The sequence below is a fragment of the Mytilus galloprovincialis genome, chromosome 8, assembly GCF_965363235.1.
Source record: "Mytilus galloprovincialis chromosome 8, xbMytGall1.hap1.1, whole genome shotgun sequence".
Lineage (NCBI taxonomy): Eukaryota > Metazoa > Mollusca > Bivalvia > Mytilida > Mytilidae > Mytilus > Mytilus galloprovincialis.
In genome coordinates, this window is record NC_134845.1 from 5,940,405 (window position 1) to 5,962,555 (window position 22,151).

The window sequence follows — 22,151 nt, forward strand, 5'->3', positions numbered from 1 at the left end:
CTCTGACCTTGTTAAAGTTTAAACTTATATTAAAATTATGTATTACCCCTTCCTTTACTTTTTGCCGACTTCATAATACATTTTTCACCGTAAAAATATGTTTTTATACTGGTAACAGTCACAAGTTATGTCTCTATGAGACGACACATAGATATCATATATAAGATCAACTCATCGTAGATACCAGGATTGAAATTTTATAATTGCGCCAGACGTGTGTTTCGTCTACAAAAGACTCCTCAGTGACGCTCGAATAAAAAAATATTAAAAAGGCGAAATAAACTACAGAAAAACAAAACTGTTGTAAGTACCGATAACAACAAAATTTCCAATATTTCATTTCAGTGTTAAATTGAAACATTTATGAATAAGTTTATTCAAAGGATCAATAAAGGATCAGCTTTCTACTTTAAATGACCTCTAACGAAAATTAGAACAACATGAATTTAATTATGTTGTTAATAGCCAATATTTAACTGCTAGAAGTTGTATCTGTCATCTAACATGGCTTCCGGAGGTAGAATGTTTAATATGTATTTTTCCGTTTATTGTATCCGTCGGAATCTGAAACGGAGACAAATTTATCACACCCTTACGGATTCTTTTTGAGGTTCATATAGGAGTAATTTTCTATACTATTATCTTTTATTATTCGACGTTCAAGAAGACACTCATATTACAAAGGTAAGCTTATTTATGTATCTTTATCACATACGACAATAGATCTAGCTCCATTATGTTGAATTTTGAAATCAATGTGATTGAAGTTTCTGATACATGTATAATGCAAATGTTTTAAATCATGATCTCTTCATGGTCATAATGTGGTGCATGTTTGTTTTATTTTTCGCAAATTGTTTTCGGTTATCGATATACACATTAGCGAGAAATCGCATTCTTCTTTTCAATAGCAAGCTTACTTGATGGACAAAATTTTGAGACATTTACTTTGATTTGTCCTCTTCAGCGATTTCATGGAATTTGAACAGTGCAAAACTACTATTATCTATACTTATAATACTCATACTGACATATCTGTAGGAGTATTTACTGATAATTCTTGTACGATTTGCATATTAATGAATACGTTAACATAATTGGGCAGGGTTACCATTATATTTAGTAGTCTTGAATTTATTGATTTTTTAATCAATGTCATAAACGGAACTCCTTGTTGTACCCGAAATACACAAGACGTCGACGATAATAATGCAAAATTGCGCGATGTTAAAATATTTATTTGTACTTGCGTTCACCATTAAATTAAATAACAAACACAAAATATTCGTTTGAATAATAATACGATATTGATTAATTTATTGTCACCTCTAATATAAATACATCCAAATATTTAGCTATGAGCGACCTTGAAGATCAAATTCAACATTTCAAAAAAGCGCATCGTATGCATTAAATTTATCAAGTGTTTGTTGTTTACGTTTGTAACATTACCAAATTCAAAAACGACGAACAAGTACAAGAAATATTCCCCATATTGCCCATTTGTGATATGTCATAAATTTTGCAAACTATAGAATATTTTTATCTTGTTGTTTATAGATGTTAAATGTACTGTACAACATGTACTAAGATCATACACAATCTTTTAGTTTGTAAACATTTGAAAAATGTATGCTTTTTCAAGCGAATACACTATATTTTTAAACAAACTTATTTTTAATAAAGGTAATTTTGATTACTGGAGCATTTCAAATATACATATTATTTATTTTTATTGGTTAGTGTTTACTGTACAGGTGAGAATACAACATTGTTTGATATTATGGCTTCCTACAAGATAGCGGTGAAAACTGGAGACAAGAAGGGAGCTGGGACAGATGCTAATGTTTATATAATACTTCATGGAAAAGGTATCCAGACAAAGAAGTTCACCCTTGATACATTTTTTAAAAATGATTTCGAGAGAGGTAATATTGATAACTATTCTGTCGATGCTGAAGTTAACATACCAGAAGTACAAAGAATCGAGCTGTGGCGAGACGCATATGGTTTGTTCAGCAACTGGTATTTAGATTGGATTGAAGTAACTAACTTGGCAACCAACATCACATCAATATTCCCATCAATGAAATGGATCAAAGAGAACCAGCGTTACTTCTTCAACCACATAGACACATGCTTACCACAAGACGACCCATTCAAAGAAATGAGAATGTTAGAGCTTCAGAACATACAGAGAGATTACCAGATTCAAGTAAAGGTACCGGGATTACCTGCTCAGGTAAGCATACAGTCTAATGAGCTACAAACGTTATAGGTTTCAAGAATATTTCATTAAAAATTTCATATTCTTGTTTGTAAAATGAATTGACGTTCCTTGATAAATGCATCCCTACATGAAGTATAAAAAAATAATAAAATATACATATCTTTTATAAGTATATCTACTTTTTATGAATAAAAGATAGGGTATCTCCATTAAAAAAAAAAATCACCAGAAAAAAACGTTTTATTGGCAACAACAATGCATCATTATTTTTTTGTTCCTACTGCGTTGAATGGTAATAATCACTGTGATTTTTTTAATCTGTTTATCTTTGTATAATCGTTGGTTAAGCAAGTTATTAATACCTCACGTTTCAAATATTAATAGTATTATAAATGTACAACCTTTCATGAAATTGATATAATTCATCTCGAATTTTAGGCCATTGGTCAATAATGGAAATAAAAACAAGTACACCTATTAAATACAGTATTTTGCTTCTGTGCACCTTAACGTCCCTAAAGTTATAAATCATGAGTTTTCAAGTGCCCTGAGTACATCGTGCTTTTATCCTATTTTTACAATTGAGGCGTTCAGAAAAAAATATTTTTTCTTTAAAAACAGTCATGTATTTCTTATTTATTCTCGTCTGTTTCTTCAATTTAATCTTTGCAGTACTTTGGTAACGGTATTTGTAACCATTTTGCATTAATTGAGATCGTACAAGTTGGAAAAAAAACCAGTTTGGGTACTTTTAAAATATCAGTCTGTTTACGAGTCAGTAAGTTACAAAGTAATAAAAAAAATCTGCACTTTAAATCCTTTCAGTATATTACCTTAAGCTAGACAAAATAGAATCAATTTTCATGTTCATGTAACTGTAACATTCATGAGTTAACAGCTAGTAGTGTATGAAAACCATCGCTATAAAGAATCATGCATACTACTGCGTGCTATTCTATGATCACTTACAATTACTCACCCTGTATGGCTACCAGCATATTGTATAGGCTACTGGTGTTTGATTTGAGTTCAGTAATACCGAATTTGATTAAGTATATTACATATCATATAAGTTGGTGTATATGTGCACGATACCTGCATATATTTTTTATATGAAACTATTTTAATCAATAAACATGACGTTTGCATATAATTGGTGCATAGTATAATTCACCAGTTGTGGATTCTGTACAAGAATCTCAAATCAAACTAAAAATATTCACTCGATATTGGCAACATTAACAACATTAATTCGATTGTCCCAAGAGATCCATAGAAAGATCGTATATCTAAATGATCCGTTATAAAACCAAGGATGGTGTTAGTGAGGTTTTTTTTTGTCAGTCTTTATACTACATGTAAATAGAAATGACATTTGCAGATCAGAAATAAGATTAAACCTTTTGTGCATTATTTTTGTTTTAAACACCGTTGATTGATTTATAACTTTTATAGCTTATGGTGTTACAAAAATAATTATGTTATTTTTAGATAAAAGAATTACCAGATGATGAAAGATTCTCATTTGATTATCAAGTAAGTTTAATCAAACTAAGCTTTGCTCATTTTTGAAGACTGTATGGTGACCTAAGGTTGTCAATTTCGGTGTCATTTGGTCTCTTGTGGAGAGTTTTCTCATTGGCAATCACACCACATCTTCTTTTTTTTATAGACAAACGTTTCTTTTCTTCTCCATATTCTATGTTATCATGTACCATAGACAATTGAAAGTCGGTGCAAGATATTTAAAGGCCGGAACATTCAAATAAACGAGATGCAGGTTAAACTTGCACCTAAAATAAGGCTCATTTAACAATATTTTGAAGGGGTAATGGATTGAAATATACATTGTATATTTTACAGAATAATGTTCATGATTTTTAATTTTTTACTATCCAAAGAACTGAAAATGCAGTTTATACATAGCGTATTTGTTGAATAATTCTTTTTCCAAAGACGAAATTGTATTTTTTTACCTGCATTCATTGTTATTAAATTAGCACGGATTGATGAATTATTAACGAAATTTAGTAGTAGATAAGGTTGACTAGTCAAACACCAAAAGAATATAATAATATTCATACACTTTTTAAAGTACTTTTCTTTCCTCCAAAGGTTGTGTTGATTATATCTGCAATGTAAATAATAAAAAAAAAGTGGTTTTGTATTCAACAGGAAAATATCCTTCAATTCAAGCATATCACAAAAATTAGTTTAAATAATATTGTGTTAGTATAAATCATTAAACTAAGATTTCTTGCGTCTAAAACTTAAATATATTTACGAAAAAAGTAAAATAACAAAACTACAGAACTCCGAGGAGATTTAAACGAAAAGTCCCTAAGCAAAAGAGTCAAATGAACAAATACATCAAATCATAGAGTGATATTAGCCAATATTTGCGAAACTTCATCATCCCAAAAAGGAATTGCAGCGAAAAATGAAACATACATTGCTTTTTGAATAAACTAAATTGAATGAAATGAATTATTAAAAAAATCAGCAATACATACAAGTGCTGTACATGTGCCTTTACTTTTTGTGATTTTTTTTTTTGTTATTGCTTTGCATGTATTGTTTTTGTATGGTTTATTGCTTCAATAATGTTAAAAACGATTTTTTCATGTAAAGTTCAGCATAGGTCTGAAAGGCAAAATTTACAAAGAAGAAAGTCAAAGATTGGTGATGGCTAGCGGCGTCGAGTGGAAGGATGTCGAAGACGTGAAGTCTGTGTATACTCCGGTGTTCGGAATCCCGCAGGTAATTACTACTTATAAAAATCAAGACAGAAAACAAAGACAGCAGAAATTAAAAAAGTTCAAATGCATGATTAGATTGATTGATTCTACTTTAGAGCTTGGGAAAATGTTAAAAATTAGGATTCAATAAACATTACGCAATTTCATGATTAATTTTTTCACATGGACGTAATTTCCTAGATATAGGAAGATGTGGAATGAGTTTCAATGGGACAACTCTCCACCTAAGTCAAAATGTATAACAGTAAACCATTATATGCTAAGGTACGGCCTTCAACACGGAGTCTAGGCTAACACTGAACTGCAAGCTATAAAAGTCCCTAAAAATCACTAGTTTAAACCTTACAAACGGGAAAAACCAACGGTCTAATCTTTATTAAAACGAGAAACGTATGAACTACATAAACAGACGACAACTACTTTACATCAGATTTCTGACTTAGGACAAGTGCAAACATTTGCAGCGGGATTAAATGTTTCAATGGTACCAAACTGTATCCTTTTTCTGAAACAATAGTATAACATCATACCTTAGAAAGACACACTATAAAATATCAATTAGAAGGCTTAACTGAATAAAAAAAACCATGATGTAATTCAAATAAAAGCTCTCAAGCTTACTGTCATTTATTCTCTTGTACGTAGCAGTTGAGATGCTTTTAAAATTGAATTGTTGCTTGATTTCCAAATCTATCGAATTAATCGCACATAAATAGATTCCAGCAAGTCAAAATAGGTGGATTTCATTTATACGACAAGTTAATTTTAGATTTGACGGTTTATAGACGCCTATTTAAAATATTAATAATTGAATGACCATTTTTTAGTTGCAAATTACAAGGATTGAGCACACTTTTCTACTGTTATTTTTTTTAAGTTTAAGAACTATTCGTGCAACACACAAAAATGTGATTGATAAAAGTGATATTTTAGCTCAGATTAATTTGAATTGTTTTGTTTGAATTTTATACTTACTGTTGCCATTTTTCGGATCGGTTTGGCCAACAATGTAGTGTAACGTTTTGTCAGGTTGTAATGGTCCTAGCTGTTTTAAATATAAATTGGAACTTTGAATTCTGTTTTTTTTTCATCCTTTTTATCCTGAAATTCATGACCCAAAAAGATTTATCAGCGTGACAACCTTTACTACTCCCTAAGTTGATCATGTGCTTTTGTGTGACTGGATGAACATCACAATATGAATATTTAGTCAAATGCGTTTTGTTTAAATATACTTCTTCACTTTTTTGGTCTTTTGGAAATTGTTGTTTGTTTCTACAACGATTTTTTTTTACATGCACACGTATAAACATTGCAATTTTTATCCAACGCAATCATAGGTTAAACGTAGTTTTCAATTTAGACTCGTTTATATATTTTGTTTGGGCTTGTATCATATTTTCCCTCCGGTTTATATGATCCGTTCATCTTATATTGACTCTTAAAATTCTATCTAAAAATGAGGGTACATTTTATATGGCCTTCCAAATACCGTTTCGATCCCTAACATCACTGAAGAGACATTTATTGTCAAAATCCGGATCTAGTGTACAAAAAAATATTAACACCTTACGTTTGTGGCATAATATCGTGGCCACAAGTTAATTGTTTTCTGTTTAGTATTAAATTTATATTAAGATCCATTTTGTTACATCTTGTGATCAATTTTATTTGGCAATCGCCGATGGCAGTCAGCAGGGTTAAAGAACATCAGTTGTTCGACCTGTTAGTCAAATGCATTTTGTTTAAATATACTTCTTCACTTTTTTGGTATTTTGGAAAATGTTATTTGTGCTGTATTTAGGCCCTTCTACAACGAAATTTGTTTTACATGCACACGTATAAAAATTGCGGTTTTTATCCAACGCAATCATATGTTGGAATGTAGTTTTCAATTTAGACTCGTTGTAAACTTTTGATTTTTCTACGCTATATACTACTATTCCCCATGCTCAGTTGAAAGATCGACTACACCATCTAATTAAACAGAGGTTTTTCTATAAAAATAGGAATCGTAGATACAAATTTCTTGTTTTGGGTTACAATAATTCATATTTTGTGAAGAATCACACTGAATCTTCCAGAAAATATACTGAAGATGATATTATCAAAATGCTGGACTTTTTGATCGACAATATATTTGTTGAGTTTGGAGGATTTATATTTCAACAGACAATCGGTATTCCAATGGGTACTAATTGTGCACCCCTGCTGGCTTATTTGTTTTTGTACTCGTATGAAGCAGAGTTCATTCAGAACCTTCTAAAAGACAAAAAGAAAAAGCACCTTGCGAAATTCTTTGATTTTACTTTCCGATATATTGATGATGTTCTATCATTGAATAACCCATACTTCAGCCAATACTCACATCTCATATATCACAGTGAACTTGAAATTAAGGATACTACTGATACTAGAAGGACTGCTTCATACCTTGATCTTTTCCTCAATATTGACGTAGATGGACGAATTCACACAAAAATCTATGACAAACGGGACGATTTCAACTTCCCAATTATCAATTTCCCATTTCTCAGCAGTAACATACCATCTGCCCCTTCGTATGGTGTTTACATATCACAATTGATACGTTATTTACGTGCTTGTTCACACTATACGGACTTCATATACAGGAGTGTGCTCCTTACGCAGAAACTACTCCAACAAAGTTATGAGGAGGACAGATTAAAATTGACACTCCGTAAATTTTATGGACACCATCACGAATTGGTGGATCCATACGATGTGTCTTTAACCAAACTAGCTAAGGACATTTTTACCACATGGTAGATTGTGGTTTGTCATTATGTCGTCTAATATTTTAATTACCAAACGTGACTTATTCCCGATTGTGACTGTTTTGCTGAGTGTGAATTCGCATTACTATAAGACGTGTTACGGTACTTGTCTATCCCATATTCATGTATTTAGTTTAAATGTTTAATGTTATATTTGTAATTCTCATCAGATTTTGTCAAATGTGTATTTAAACAATTATATTTATGTGTTATGGAAAGAAAAATTAATCACCGCAGTCATTTATTAGATTTAATTTTGGTCAACGTAATCTGTACGATAATTTTCGTTTGAAGTTGGATTCATAACAAACTGGACATATATATATATTATAGTTAATTGCTATTGATAAGTATTGCAATATGCATTGTGTTTAAATGCAATATCAGTATTTGGTTCTATTATTATCTTTAATCAATCCTAATTCGATCTTACTTTTGAGATATAGTTTTTCATATGTGACGTCATTCTTCTGCTGTTTCAGAAATTTCATAAATTCAAATGTGAAGTAATTTTTAATGCCTTTTCACCATCGTATGTGAAGTCATTTTCACAATTTACTGCGTTGAAGCCTGGACTGAGTCGGGTGTGTCTATTCTGTGTTGGTCTTTGCATGTATTCGTGTTTGTTTTCTGTAATGAGTTAATACTTCAGTTTCATTATGTATATCTGTTATATTCATTTGATAAAATTTACTGTTTGCAATAGCATTAATTGTTCTAAATAATAAGGATGTTCTTATCCCAAGCATAAAAACATAGCCGTATTTGACACAGCCTTTTTCAACTTTTGATCTTCAGTGCTGTACAACTTTGTACTTTTTTTTCGCTTTCGATCTTTTATATCTGGGCGTCACTGGTGAGTCTTGTGTGGACGAGGCGCGTTTTTGACGTATTGAATTTTAAACCTGATGCTTTTTGTTATTCATTAATCATGTGTTTCTTTGTCTAATACGTTCTCCTATTTATTTGTATTGTAGTCCTGTAATATTATGTTGTCATTTCGATGTTATATTTAACATTGCCATTAAAGTGCGAGGTTTGGCATGCCACAAAACCAGGTTCAACCCACCATTTTTTCCTTTAAAAATATCCTGTACCAAGTCAGGAATATGACCATTGTTATATTATTGTTCGTTTCTGTGTGTGTTAAATTTTAACGTTGCGTCGTTTGTTTTCTCTTATTTTTGAGTGTAATTTCACATTGCGATAAGACGTGTCACGGTACTTGTCTATCCCAAATTCATGTATTAGGTTTTGATGTTATACTGTGGATTCATTTATTTTCGTGGGTATCAATTTTCGTGGATAGAGAAAAAAAGACGTTTCGTGGTATACGTAAATTCGTGGATCGCTGATTACAAAAAAAAAATTCAGATACGTAATTCGTGGATTTCTTTTTGATTTAGGAGATCATATAACCTCCTTGGTTTGATCAATAATAAAACAAACAAAAAAGAAGGAATTCATTGAAAAAGTTTTGAATTGTCAAAATCCTCGCTTGGTCATTCTAGGTTAAAGTGTTCATTGATAACTGCTATTACAATAATGGACAGAGACAACTAATTATTTGTTTGTTTTACAATTTATAAATTCTTGTCGGAATTCTATAAGGCATTCAAAACTTTATGATTGAAAGCTCATTTCCCTAATCACGATATAATAAACAGTCGTATAAGTATAAGGTGTGAAAATAAATGTTCCTGTCATAAACAATATTACCTACGGGCAATATCCCCGTACTTAATCCTATTGATTTTAAATCACTAGTAACCAAACTATGACACGGTAATTAAGAACTTGCAGTTATTTTCCATGAACAGTGTTAATCAATTTTAGAAAGTAAATTATCACTGATATTCGATATATTTATTATTGATTTAATTAAAATATTTGTATCTTCTTTCAATAAAAAACACGTGTTATGTTACAATGTTTATCGTTAGTCAACACTATACTAGAACTGCATAACATAACCGGAAATAAACATCCGACTCCATACACATTTCTCGGGATTATTCTTCGTTGAATTCTTAAATTCGTGGTTCGCTGTGACCCACGAAACCCACGAAAATTGGTATACCACGAATAAAAATGAATCCACAGTATTTGTTATTCTCGTGGGATTTTGTCTGATGCTTGGTCCGTTTCTGTGTGTGTTACATTTTAGTGTTGTGTCGTTGTTCTCCTCTTATATTTAATGCGTTTCCCTCGGTTTTAGTTTGTTACCCCGATTTTGTTTTTTGTCCATGGATTTATGAGTTTTGAACAGCGGTATACTACTGTTGCCTTTATTTGTATATATATATATACATATATAAGATATGAAAAAAAGGTATTTCAATATTGTATTTGCAACATTATAGCTAAGTATAAGAAACACAAAATAAAAATAAAGTATATTATCATTGTTTGTAGGGTTCTAAAACCTTCAACGATGATGCTAACTTTGGACGTCAGCGGTTGAACGGTTTAAATCCTTCATTATTGAATCTCTGTACCAACATTCCTCAAAGGTAAGTGTTTGGTATATTCAATAATCAATTAAACGTACGCTATGATACGATTCTGAACATTAAAAGTAAATATGAGTGAAACGGAATGTTATGCATTGATGTGTAAACTTGGTAGACAAATCAAAATCACAATGCGTCATCAAATCAGAATCGATATTAAATATAATCAGCCAATCAGTTCTTGACATATGGGTTGTCGGTTTCGTCGTTTTTTGTTCTTTATTACTCTGTTTGAACAGTTGTTGTTTACGGAAATCGAAGAACTTAACGAAATATCTATTGATTGTTGTCGTCCAGTACAGGTGTTTATTTAGGACACAATAAACTACCAACTATATTTTGAATGCATGACACATATGTATATCGAGATAAAATCATATTTAAATTCTAGCTTATCTTTTAATCATTTGAATTTACTTATTTTCTGTCATAATCAACTTTTTTTTCTATTTCAACATTGGTTCAAATATGAATTAATGAGTTATGGTTTCTTGTTAACCATTTATATGGTTCCTGAGTTACTTTTTATCGTTGAATATTTGAATTTTCTCTTTGTATGTCAGTTTTGGAGTGACTGAAATGATGATCAAACCGTTCTTAGAAGGCAAGACAATTAAACAAGCCATGGACGCTAAAAGGCTGTTTATCATAGACTTGGCAATATTAGAAGGCTGTCCAACTGTGGGGGAAAACATTGTAAGAAGTAGTTATAAATCTTTATGGTGTTGCATTCATAACAGTTGACACACAACTATCCTTAGTATCCATTGGCAATACTTTATGTATAATTAATTCCGTGAAATTATTTTTCATACTCCTTTACATCATATTTATAATCTTTAATCAAACTCTAAAAAGGGTGTAAAATCTAAAGTAGAAATAAGTTCGTATTGAAATAATACTACGTTTATTATGTGTCCAAAACAAATGTAGATGAATATTCACTAGACGCAGATATGAAATGATATGTAAAAGAGGGTGGTAAAGGTTTATATTCGTGCAACGTGTTTTGCCATTTTTATTGTACGTGCAGCTGTGAAAAAGGTTCGTTATTCACCGTGTTTCGTGAAATCGGTAAAAAGATCAAAGGGCAAGACATTTTTAATTGATCGTTCATCGTAAAACGGCCATTTTATTTTGTGTTCTTCCGTGCAGATACCACCCTTTACGCCCCTTGTATAAGTTTTAAAGTCATTTATGAAGCCAATATATGGTATTTCAATCGGTGTTCAAGCGTGTTTATCTTCACCAAAATTTGTATGCATTAAAATACTCAAATTTTACGATCGAACTTTTAAAAAGTTAAGTATATTACTTTCATCCAATCGTCAAAGATTTGTTCACTGTTTAAAAAAAATGGTCACCACCACATCAACTCTTTCCGGGAGTACTTTTTCTAGGTTTTTTTTTATTCACAATAGTGATGTCACGAAATGATCTAATAAGTAGCTATCGAAATGTTAGACGAATATCAACACGATTCCCTTTTTAAAGAAAAGACCCAATGATTTTGTAATCAGTTTAAGCTCTTTTTCAGCTAAACACATAGCCTTAAAGATCATATATTCACCTCAATTTGATCAATGCTATTATATAAAACCTTGTTATTTTCTAATTCGTAACCTCAACCGACCATACAACATTTATCAGTATAATACAACCCATCTTGGATTATCAAACTGTAAATACATGATTTTTATAATTATTCATTCGGAAAAAGAAACTATGGTGCACTGGAATGCAGAGACTCGAATGACTAAAACTAATATCAAACAACCCTTCTACACGTAAACTTCTACATATCGAATCAAACACGCCTATCTTTCAACAGAATAAACACGTCTACATTTAATAAAACAAACTTGCATCGATATATGTAGAACTTTGATAAATAAACGTGAAATTATAAGAAAACTTTTTCATCATACATGCAAAAACAAAATTCACGTGGCATATTTTTTTAACAATTTCTTTTTTTCAGTTTTTATGAACGAGATCACCAACTAAACTGAATTCACCTGTGGATTGTTTTTATTAATCTATGCTTTGCAAAAATGATACTGCCATTTTACCTAAAAAAAACTTGATCAATTTATAAGTTCATTTTAGTTATCATTTTCTATATAAAATGAATAGACAATATGATTACTTTTTTTCAAATTGCAAGCGTTGAACTAATGGATCGGTCAATAGTTTCCATCTATTGGACCTCGATGAAACTATTTCACCTCAACTGTCATCATATTTAGCGGAATTTCCAATGCGGCTACGGGATTTTGAAAATACCACAGTAGTTACGACGTGGCTTTTTACCTTATTGTAACTAGTGTTGCATAAGTGCAAGACGTAGTCTCAGCATTTCAGAATATTTATGAAGCAAACGTTATGGTTGGGTTTCTGTTGTAGATATTACGATCGTTGATTTTTCACCGCCATGTATTGTCTGTTGTCTATTTTGATATAATAAAACACTTACTGACTGAATATTTATGTAATAGTAAGTTGATTGTCCCCTCGGATACAACTATTGACTTCGACTACGCCTCACAGGGCAAAACTTGCACCTCTGAAACAATAAACTTACTATTCCGAGGGTATCATCAGCCCAGTAGCCAGTACTTCGGTACTGGCATGAAAATACGGATGGTTTGTGTTATTAAAATTTGCTGTTACAAATTCTTAGAAATTATTATAAATTAAGGAATTATCTCCCTATACTTTTTGGACCTTTAGGAATATAGCTCTTCATCTTTTATATAAACTTTGGGTTTCAAATATTTTGGCCACGAGCATCACTGAAGAGACATGGTGCAGAAAATTTGGTACTGTTAATGTTATTCCAACCGTACCCAGTAATAAGTATTCACTATGATCAAAATACGTTGGTTACCCAATAGTGTGAACATCAGTTGTGTATTGGGAACTGTCCTGTAATTAAACATTGAATACTTATACATCTATTCAGTTTTGTACATGCAATACTTTCATACACATTCCTTTTAAAAGTTTTGAATTAAAGACGAAGGCTGTTATAAAAATTTCTGAATCATACAACATATCCACAAATATTGACCACGATTACTGAAGATCTTTTTTATGTCTTGCAGATGACTTGTCCATTTGCTCTATTTTATTTTAACGACGTCAAATGTCTTATGCCAATAGCCATACAGCTATTTCAGAAGAAAGGACCAAGTAATCCGGTAAGTTGAGGATGCCTTATATATAACTTATATTTGTGTCAAGTTATTCTATCAGCCTACAAGCAAATAAATGTGGCCATTAAAATTAAAAACATACTTGCAAGACTAAACCTTTCACAAATATTTCTGTCATGGTTAATCAAGATCATTTATCATTCTACTGACGTGTTATTTACAATTATTATTAACATATGATCGTATATTTGTATGGCTAGGATATTTCTCAAGCTAATAATTAATAGTTTAAATTTCAGAAGTCATAATTCGGTACTGTCATGATTTATAACACTAAGATACTAAGGTTCATACTTACTTCGGGTAAAATTGACCGTAAATGAATTTGGCTATTTCATATTTTCATATGTTTTTATATATTCATGTAGCCTAATAATTTGTGGGTTAATTTTTATACATCAATGGCTTTTAAAATTCTAGTTTTGAGAAGTCCCAATTAAGGTAAATATAGTACAAAACATTCGGGATAGCAATTAAAAGCTAATGAATGTTTTCTATTTAAAAAGAAACTCCATAAAGATACCGGGCTTAGCATTTTGTACGCCAACGCGCGTTTCGTCTACAAAAGACTCATCAGTGACAGCCGGATCAAACAATTTAAAAAGGCCAAATACAATACACACTTTAAGAGTAGTGGAAACTGAAACTAAAAGGATTAGGCAAATACAGCTAACCAGATCAAAGTTTTAGGGTAGAATTTTCTAAGCATTTACAAAAGTGCCAATTTATGATTTGAATATTTCATTTTTTCAAACAGGTTTTCTTGCCATCAGACCCAGAGTATACCTGGATGTTAGCAAAAATGTGGTACAGCTTGGCGGATTCTACATATCATCAAGCTCTTACTCATCTAAGTATACACAATTTACTCATTTTATAGCTAGCTAATCATCTCACTTGTTTGACAGTCGCATCAAATTCAATTATATTGATACCGACGTGTGAACAAAACAAATAGACATGATAGGTAAAAATGTCAAAAATAGGGCTACAGCAGTAAAAATTATGTTATAATCTTAATCACAATAAAGACAAACAAATATGCAATAAAGAAGCACTAAAAGGCATATAGACAAAGCACATTATCTAAATATGAAAGGCAAAAACACAAAAATTCATCATAGCTCAATAACACAAAGACGGGATGTATAAGTACAGAAACCATTGCTAGAATTGATAGCACCAACCCAGTGATAGCATAATTTATATAAAAATATTTTTGTTTTTCCTGATCTTAATTCATAGTTTTACTGTTGTGAACAAAAAAAAACATGTCTATTTCTGAATATGGTCATATGCATAATGATTTTTTCATTCTTTTTTTTTTCTTCTCAGATTTTACTCATTTAATGATGGAGGGAATTTGTGTCGCAGCTAAAAGAAACATAGCGCCATCTCATCCAATTCTGAAATTACTAAATCCACATTTCATATATCTCATGGCAATAAACAGGTATATATAAAAAAAAAAGAAGAAGATGTGGTATGATTGCCAATGAGACAACTGTCCACAGGAGACCAAAAATGACACAGAAATTCACAACTATAGGTCATTGTTCGGTCTTCCACAATGAGCAAAGCCTATTCCGCATAGTCAGCTATAAAAGGCATAGAAATGACAATGTTAAACAATTCAAACGAGAAAAATAACGGCCTTATTTATATAAAAAAAAAATGAGCAAAGAACAAATATGTTTTCTTTCAAATTATCGAACATTATTTGATCACACCAAGTTTAGAGGTAACCGGTAAATTATTATAATTTTTTTAACAAAAGTTAAGCAATTTAATTTTAGTCTTGAAGTTCGTAAGTGCAAATAGTCCACTCATGCTAATTGCAACAAGAAATGTTTTAGAGATTTTTTATAAGCATTAAGCCCTAAATATACACGGAAGAAAGTCCCATAAAAATCTAACTTTAGGAAAACTCAAAATCAGCATTTTCAATTTCCTATGGAAATTAAATTTGGAAAGGGAGAAAACTCCGCAAAAATGAGTATATTTTTTGTCAGTCTTTGGTTGATTTTCTTTAAATTTATGTAAAGTATGATACTCTGATAGGGTTATAAGTTTGTATTTGATTATATTATATAATCTTCTGCTCATGAAATGTACAAAATCATAGTGTTATTGCTATTTTTATTTTTTTTGTGTGTGCATTTTTCATTAAAGAAATTGCAAATTTGTAGCTTTGTTACCATTTTGAAAAAAAACACTGTAAAAATTTGGTGTTGTTTATATCTGTATATTATATTTGTTCAGCATCTACCTTTTTCAAAGAAACATTTGACAACAAATAAAGGAATATATGCTTAATAATACGACACAACATCTTTAGAGTTGTTTTTTATACCATATGGTAAAGACGGCTAAAATATCAAGAATCATAACATTCTGTTGAATAGAAGCGTTTAAATGTTAATTTTATATCAGTTTTTATTGCTATTTCTGGCTTTTTTGCAAAGCTATCTTTCTTGTTCAATGCAAATCTCCATAGGAATTTTAAATGGTGATTTTTTTAATCTTCCTCTAGTAAGAATTTATGGGACTACTTCTGTGTTTATCTGGGATATAATGCTAAAGATTAAAAATTAAAAATCTTCTATTGCAATTACTTTAAGGTTATGGTCAAAATTTAGGCTAGATTGACTGGACTAAAATTAAACAAGAACGAATTGATTACTAAATGTCTTAAAATTGAGAATGGAAATGGGGAATGTGACCATAGAAAAAAACAACAGCAGAAGGTCACCAACAGGTCTTCAATGTAGCGAGAAATTCCCGCACCCGGAGGCGTCCTTCAGCTGGCTCCTAAACAAATATATACTAGTTCAGTGATAATGAACGCCATACTAATTTCCAAATTGTACACAAGAAACTAAAATTAAAATAATACAGGACTAACAAAGGCCAGAGGCTCCTGAATTGGGACAGGCGCAAAAATGCGGCGGGGTTAAACATGTTTGTGAGATCTCAACCCTCCCCCTATACCTCTAGCCAATGTAGAAAAGTAAACGCATAATAATACGAACATTAAAATTCAGTCCAAGAGATGTCCGAGTCTGATGTCAGAAGATGTAACCAAAGAAAATAAACAAAATGACAATAATACACAAATAACAGCAGACTACTAGCAGTTAACTGACATGCCAGCTCCAGACTTCAATTAAACTGACTGAAAGATTATGATTTCATCATATGAACATCAGGCACAATCCTTCCCGTTAGGGGTTTAGTATCATACCATCATAACATACATGAGAAGAGCATAACCCGTGTCATGCCAACAACTGGTTTTTGAATAAATGTGTTTAGTTCTGATGCAAAGACCCTATAAGTGAATCAATATTAACGCCAAAATATCCAATCTTTAATGACCTGACAACAGTATCGTAACTATATCCCTTCTTAATAAGTCTATTCAAAGGTTTTGTTAGTTTTTGAGGTGAATACTGACACCTTTGTGCTTTATAAAGAATATTTCCATAAAAAATTGGATGTGAAATACCTGAACGTATAAGAAGTCTGCATGTTGAGCTATATTTACGAATGATGTCCTTATACCGATGATAAAATTTAGTAAATGTTTAGACTAGTTTGTAATATCGAAAACCCTGGTGTAATAATTTTTCAGTAAAACATAAATTTCTCTCGTTAAAATCTAAAACATTGTTACATACACGAGCTAATCGTACAAGTTGGGATATATAAACACCGTAAGATGGTGACAAGGGAACGTCACCATCTAAAAATGGATAATTAACGATAGGAAATGAAAAATCATCTCTTTTATCATAAATTTTAGTATTCAGCTTTCCGTTAGTGATATAGATATCAAGATCGAGGAAAGGACAATGGTCATTGTTAGTATTAGCTTTATTTAAAGTAAGTTCAGCAGGATAAATTTCTTTAATATACATACTGAAGTCGTCATTATTGAGAGCCAAAATATCATCCAAATATCTAAAAGTATTATCAAATTTGTTTATCAGATGTTGTTTCGTTGGGTCTTTGCTTATTTTTGTCATAAATTGTCAATACGCAAGTTCAATACTAAATATCAGCTAAATATCCCGACCCATACTGCTGAACAATTTTGATAGTTCTTAGTCGTTAGAACAAGATAAGAGTAAAAACTAATTGTCCAGTCTGTTTCCGGTTCGACTGACCAATTTTGGAACAGTCATGCTTTAAATTAATTGATATATAGTAAATAACCCAAGACATATACTTAGCTAACTGCAATCCTTATTCTTTAGTTTGGCACTTGGCACGTTGATTAATCCTGGTGGAGTCATAGACAAAGTTTCAAGTGCAGGTGTCATTGGCCACTTTCACATAATAAAAAAGAGGTGAGAAACTAAGTTATATAAGATTGTTTGTATTGTTGTGAAATAAATAGTTTATTTTGTTGTTCAATTGGCATGATACAAGGGTACACACTTTTGCATAATGAATTAAAGGTAGGGTAACTTAGTTATAGTAGAATTTTTGTGCAAGAATAACGTGTTTCCCCCTTTTAGTGTGTCCTTTTGAAAACTTTGCAGTAATACATCAAAATAGTTGATACTGCTAATACACTTGTATAAAAACAGAGTATTTACAACTTCATTTTTAGTCAAATTGTCAGGGTAAATAAAGGGTACACATTTTCAAAAGTTGCCATGAAAGTCAAATCTGGTCTAGAACATAAAACAATGTCAATTGATAATCATACAAATCATATATCACAAAAACATCATACAAAGCATATATCACAACATCATACAAATCATATATCACAACATCATACAAATCATATATCACAAAAACATCATACAAATCATATATCACAAAAACATCATACAAATCATATATCACAAAAACATCATACACATCATATATCACAAAAACATCATACACATCATATATCACAAAAACATCATACAAATCATATATCACAAAACCATCATACAAATCATATATCACAAAAACATCATACACATCATATATCACAAAACCATCATACAAATCATATATCACAAAAACATCATACAAATCATATATCACAAAAACATCATACACATCATATATCACAAAAACATCATACACATCATATATCACAAAAACATCATACATATCATATATCACAAAAACATCATACACATCATATATCACAAAAACATCATACACATCATATATCACAAAAACATCATACACATCATATATCACAAAAACATCATACAAATCATATATCACAATCAAAACAATGCACACAACCCTACTCTAAATTAAAAAAAAAATACTGACAGAAGAAATAACATTACATTAAAATGTCACTTATAAATAGAAAAAACATAAAATGGAATTGCCTAGATAGTCAAACTACTGTATTACTCGCCTGCCAATACTGAGGTGGTGTGTTCGATTCTCACAAGGGGCAGATGCACTCGTCTCCAATCTTAATTGACTAGGATCGTCAATTTTCCTACCAAAGGTCGGTTCTCATCGAGCACTCTATCTATAAAAACCGTCCCGAAATAGCACAATTGCTTTACAGTGGCGTTTAAGACTTATCAATCTATATGATCTATAAAACTAATTTTTAGCATGGAATTCTGGAGATTGGATTTACATGGAACTCTTCCAGAGGATTTAAAGAGACGAGGGGTATGTTTCCTTTTTTAAAAAGATAATTGTATTAATTTATTTGTTCACCTAAATTATTTGCGAAAACAAATTTCAGCATATTGATGCAGCATCTCTATACATGTTTTTGCTTCTTGTTTTTGTTACATTAAACATGATGTGCTTAGAATAACAATGCATACACAGAATAACAGAATAGAGAATGGAATTATCACCTAAAACAACCACCAACATTTGACTCCTCCGAGCAAAATAGACATACAAAGAAAATCAACAGCAGACGCTACAAATGTTGCGGAACTCAAATCAGTTGTACTTCTATATACTTCCCCTCTTCTGTCTGTTTTATCATTACGGCGATTAAGTTAATCATACAAATAACAAATCAAAACATCTACTCATAACCTTCATTGTGAATCCTTAATGCGTACAGTATATTGCCATAAAAGCGAGAGGTTTGGCATGCCACAAAACCAGGTTCAATCCATTATTTTTTTTTTATTAACATGTCCTGTATCTAGTCTGGAAAATGGCCATTGTTATATTAAGGTTCGTTTCTGAGTGTGATACATTTTAATGTTGTGTTTCTGTTGTGTCGTAGTTCTCTAATATTTGATGTGTTTCCCTTAGTTTTAGTTTGTAACCTCGATTTGTTTTTTTCTCAATCGATTTATGAATTTCGAACAGCGGTATACTACTGTTGCCTTTATTCGACAGCAAATGATGAAAAGATAGATTTTACTAAAACGTGGCAGATAAAGTGATGGTTGTATATGCTTATGATGCGTAACTGACTTTAACTTATCATTGAATCGTTTTCAACTATTTTGGTAAATTTAAAAGAAATGCAAAATAGACAGTAAATCGATTTTAATGGCATTGATGTACAATTCACATTACCGCTTGATTCATCAGTTATGGTTTTTCAAAATTGGTTTTGCCAGTCTTTGAACTGCAACTTGTTGTATTCAATAGATTGAAGATTTTTAAACATGACTATTTGTAAATAACATCAATTCATTTGATATCATTTAAAGACCCATTGTTCAGATAGCTCTTGAACTGTTTCCGTTCTAAAATATTCGACTTCGAGCGTTCCTGATTGAGGTAAATCTAGGAAAGCTTTTCTGTTAAATTTTAAAATGTTGCTTTCAAATTTTACACTCAGTAAATATGGTTACTGTTGGATTATCTGTCTCCAAAAATTGATTGCTTACAATAAAATTGAGAATGGAAATGAGAATGTGTCAAAGAGACAACAACCCGACCATAGAGCAGACAACAGCAGAAGGTCATCAACAGGTCTTTAATGCAACGAGAAATTCTCGCACCCGGAGTCGTCCTTCAGCTGGCCCCTAAACAAACATATACCAGCTCAGTGATAATGAACACCATACTAAACTCCAAATTGTACAAAAGAAACCAAAAGTTAAAATAATACAAGACTAACAAAGGCCAGACGCTCCTGACTTGGGACAGGCGCATAAATGCTGCGGGGTTAAACATGTTTGTGCGATCTCAACCCTCCCCATATACCTCTAGCCAATGCAGAAAAGTTAACGCATAACAATACGAACATTAAAGTTCAGTTAAAGAGATGTCCGAGTCTGATGTCAGAAGATGTAACCAAAGAAAATAAACAAAATGACAAAAATAACATCAGACTACTAGCAGTTAACTGACATGCCAGCTCCAGACTTCAATTAAACTGGTTGAAATATTATGTCTTCATCATATGAATATCAGGCACAATCCTCCCCGTGAGGGGTTTAGTATCATACCATCATAACATATATGAGAAGAACATAACCCGTGTCATGCTAACAACTGGTTTATAAATAATAAATGTGTTTAATTCCGCTGCAAAGACCCTATAAGTGAATTAATATTAACGCCAAAATATGCAATCTTTAATGACCTGACAACAGTATCGTAACTATATCCCTTCTTAATAAGTCTATTTAAAGGTTTTGTTAGCTGCTGAGGTGAATACTGACATTTTTGTGCTTTATAAAGAATATAAGAAGTAAAAGAAGTCTGCATGTTGAGCTATATTTACGAATGATGTCCTTATACCGATGATAAAATTTAGTAAATGTTTTGACTAGTTTGTAATATCGAAAACCCTGGTGTAATAATTTTTCAGTAATTAAATTTGTGTATCAGATGTTGTTTCTATGGGTCTTTGTTGATTTTTGTCATAAATGGTAACTCATAGCAATACAACAAACGGGTCCACAATATGTGGTGCACAGTTAGTCCCCATTGGAATTCCAATAACCTGACGATATACGGAATCTACAGCGCGAACAAAAATGTTATCTAGTAAAATTTCAAGGGCAGATAAAGTAACAAAGCATGTCCAGTTGACATAGTTTTTTTGTCTATTGCTACTAAAAAATGACCTAAAAGAGTTTGAACATATATATTCACATTCTGACTTTTTTTCTTAATGAGAATGTGAGGCAATGTGATACAAACCTTTTTAAAATTGTTTGTTTCTAGATGTATAAATTATTCAAACAATCAGGTTTCAACTCCCTTGGGCAGGAATTCCTTTTGATGATATTTTGTTTTTATTTTACGTACTTTTTGGTCAGATAGCTCTTTTAGTTTCTTTTTACACATCCTTGTCTTTTAAATAATTGGTTATGGACGTTCTGGTAACAACTGTCCATAAAAGAGCTCATCTAATACTGATCATGTTCATAATGATATTTTTTTGCAGGTATTCGATCAGTCTGTATTGAACGGAGTTTACCATATGAGAGATGATGCTCTGTTGTTATATGATGCCATCAGAACTTACGTAAAGAAATACGTTATGCACTACTATTGTAAGTTAACTGTCGAAACTACGAAGATGTCAATTCAGAATTTGGTTCCTAAAATTAAAATGTTTTAACCATAACTTAGTGGAATCTCATTTGAAGCTGATGTGAGTTTATAATGGGGTATATTTTTATGAAAAATAGTATTATCATGGATTTGTATACTACGATAAA

At 31.3% G+C, this 22,151-nt stretch overlaps 1 protein-coding gene across 3 annotated transcripts in view; it reads left to right on the forward strand.

The window, feature by feature from the left end:
- Window positions 1-557: 557 nt before the first annotated feature.
- The window catches only part of LOC143084933 (allene oxide synthase-lipoxygenase protein-like), a 37,047-nt gene continuing 15,453 nt past the window's right edge, over window positions 558-22,151 (forward strand). For 2 of the 3 annotated variants that reach the window (XM_076261013.1, XM_076261011.1), the window contains exons 1-12: window positions 558-684; window positions 1,744-2,242; window positions 3,722-3,766; window positions 4,862-4,990; window positions 10,203-10,300; window positions 10,864-10,996; window positions 13,408-13,503; window positions 14,276-14,372; window positions 14,854-14,971; window positions 17,778-17,870; window positions 19,107-19,167; window positions 21,875-21,983. In XM_076261013.1, coding sequence (XP_076117128.1) covers window positions 1,784-2,242; window positions 3,722-3,766; window positions 4,862-4,990; window positions 10,203-10,300; window positions 10,864-10,996; window positions 13,408-13,503; window positions 14,276-14,372; window positions 14,854-14,971; window positions 17,778-17,870; window positions 19,107-19,167; window positions 21,875-21,983 — 1,438 coding nt within the window. In that variant the 5' untranslated portion in view covers window positions 558-684; window positions 1,744-1,783. The remainder of the gene's footprint in view (window positions 685-1,743; window positions 2,243-3,721; window positions 3,767-4,861; window positions 4,991-10,202; window positions 10,301-10,863; window positions 10,997-13,407; window positions 13,504-14,275; window positions 14,373-14,853; window positions 14,972-17,777; window positions 17,871-19,106; window positions 19,168-21,874; window positions 21,984-22,151) is intronic. The other variant, XM_076261012.1, reaches the window with a different exon arrangement.